Source organism: Malus domestica, chromosome 09, assembly GCF_042453785.1.
Source record: "Malus domestica chromosome 09, GDT2T_hap1".
NCBI classification, from domain to species: Eukaryota; Viridiplantae; Streptophyta; class Magnoliopsida; order Rosales; family Rosaceae; genus Malus; species Malus domestica.
The window spans coordinates 13,821,183-13,823,757 of NC_091669.1; the positions used below are offsets into that span (position 1 = coordinate 13,821,183).

The 2,575-nt window shown below is 34.4% G+C and overlaps 1 protein-coding gene across 1 annotated transcript; it reads right to left on the reverse strand.

Moving 5' to 3' along the window:
- Positions 1-266: 266 nt before the first annotated feature.
- LOC114826754 (agamous-like MADS-box protein AGL29) lies at positions 267-1,384 on the reverse strand. The gene has a single exon (XM_029107523.2). The coding sequence runs from the start codon at positions 1,153-1,155 to the stop codon at positions 424-426; it is 732 nt and encodes a 243-aa protein (XP_028963356.1). The 5' UTR covers positions 1,156-1,384; the 3' UTR covers positions 267-423.
- Positions 1,385-2,575: the final 1,191 nt, after the last annotated feature.

Here is a 2,575-nt window from a genome sequence, read left to right on the forward strand (position 1 = left end):
ATTACCACATGATTTTTTACGCATGATAAATGATATGATTTTAACAACGCATGATATGATATTTATAAAGAATGATGAAACTCATCATAAACCCTAATCAACTAAAACCTAATAGAACATGATGAAACTTGTCATAAAAACTAATAGATGAAACTCACACATACCTGTGCACCCTCAAGGCTAGCCCTAAAAGTGAGATCATTAAGTATTCATAAAAGATTGAGAAACTAAATACCTACATTTATTTAACTTAAAAATTAAAGATAAATGAACAAAACAACTATGAGTACATTTGATGAAACTTTTGATTAATGTGTGTGTGTAACCTGTTCGGTCATGATCCCTAATCAACTAAAACCCTCCACCAAAAGCCATGACTACTAGAGAAGTACATTCTGACACAAGCACTTCTTAACATTGGTATCACAAGAAATAATAAAATTCACGTCCCATGCACCCTTGACCCTGGCTTAATTTTGGAGGACTCCATGTATCATCCATAGACAAAAGAGAGGAGAAGTGATCGGAAGGAGTAGTTTCCCGAATCAGCTGATTGGTTCGAACCTCCACATTGTGCTTCAACTTGTACAAGGCTTCCCTGTACTCTTCTAACTCCTCCAAACTACTCATCATTCCAATCGGTCTCTCCCACCACCCATAAGAACAACCTCCTTCATCTCCTCCATTGTTGTTACTATTACTTTTCTTCCCACCCTTCAATATTTTCTCTTCCTTCAAGTGTCTCGAAGCTTTCTCATAATCTTGTATTTGCTTCTTACTACTACTCATATTAACATTGAAATAATTAGTAGAACGATGAGTGTTGTTTATTTGAGGATGATAATTATCTGGTTGACCTGCAGATAATGAGGCATTGTGACCAACGTAGCGTTCGATAACAGCGTCAGGGGAGGGACTTCCGAAGCAGAACACCTTGCCACTGTTTGACACAACGATTGCTGCCGTCTCAGCACCGGTCAAAACGCTGAGCTCTGCTGTTTTGTTGAAGAGACCCCTTTTGCGCTTGGAGAAGGTCACGTGACGCTTGTTCTTGTCTTCAACTTTCTTTATTTCAACCCTTCTTCGACTTTTGCCCTCCTTTTTCCCATTCTCAGCATCTTTGTTTGTGATCCTATTATCAGGACTCTTAGCCATTAATTGTTAGAGTACTTGTGATATCAATGGCAAACCTAGAGGGGGAAGGGAAATTAATGGCAAACCCTAGAGAGAAGGAAAGTGATGGCAAACCCTGCTAGATGGAAAACTAATGTAAAACCCTAGAATATTGTTAAGCAATCTTGGAGAGAATATGGAAAACCCTAGAGGGAAGGAAAGTGATGGCAAACCCTAGAATATTGTTAAGCAATCTTCAAGAGAATGTGGCAAGCTATCTGAATTTTGGTATGCCTTGTTGTGAATAAGGTAACTAGTATTTATAATGGTAAGAACCAGTGACTTGTTTGCGAAGCATAAGATTATTAAGAGGATTCCTATTAAGAGATGTGAATGGGTGGTAATCTCTAAAATGCAGGCTAAAAATATGGACACGGATATACTACAGATAATTACCTATTTTTATCTGACTCTACCCCATTAAATCTTAGTCATTTTCCTATAAATATTTCTAAACTTTCTAGCCGATTAACTTAATCCTAATCCGTTTCTTATAATTACAAACTTATACTTTTATTAATTAATTAAAATATTCCAAATTATTACTTGGCGTCTTGAAGGGAGTTTTAACTCCCGAGTTATTTATGGAGCTTTGAATATCCTTAAATAGAATATTTTTAGCCATGCAAGTTAGGCTAAAAGATGCCGATTTAGGAATTCAGAGCTCAAAGATGACAATTGATGAAAACCATATTCCGGTTTGTTTACATCATCACTTAAAACCAATAACTTCATCACTGGTAACGCCATCACTAACATTGGTGACTGAAGAAATTGTTATTGGCACTTCAAAATCCAAATCATCACTTAAGCCCAATAACTCTATTAAATACAATAAAAGAAATTGTTATTAGCACTTCAAAACTCAAATGTACACCCAAACTTTCTATATTTGAAATAAAATAAAATAAAATAAAAAAATTACTGTGGGGATAGTTCTCATTATAAATTTTATTATTAGTGCACAAATCAAATAGCCACACACATTGAAAGAAACAACACAATTTCAGTTTTATAAACTTATCACGGATATAATACAGTTCTTCATCCACAAAGTAGGCACACCCAACCAACATGAAATATGATAGTCGTGGGGACTTAAACCTTGTTAAACATAGAACTATTATATAAGTACCACAAGAAAAAGACCGCACTACCCTATGATGATGTTGCAAAGAAACATTGCTTTAAGAGCTAATTTAAGATTGATGTGATTTAAAAAGAAAAAGCTTATGCTATGCTTTAAGAAAAATTAACTATAAAATAAAGTAACTGAGCATTTGATAAAATATATATATTTAAAATGTTGTGAGTATAAAAAGCAGTATAAAGTAATATTGTCATGTATAGCCATTCAATAATACGGTCTGGTAATATTCCTCTTTACTTGTAAGTAAGAGAT

Bases quoted from the DNA above. Each gene is read 5' to 3' on its own strand.
- LOC114826754 (XM_029107523.2), bottom strand. From the start codon at position 1,155: ATGGCTAAGAGTCCTGATAATAGGATCACAAACAAAGATGCTGAGAAT.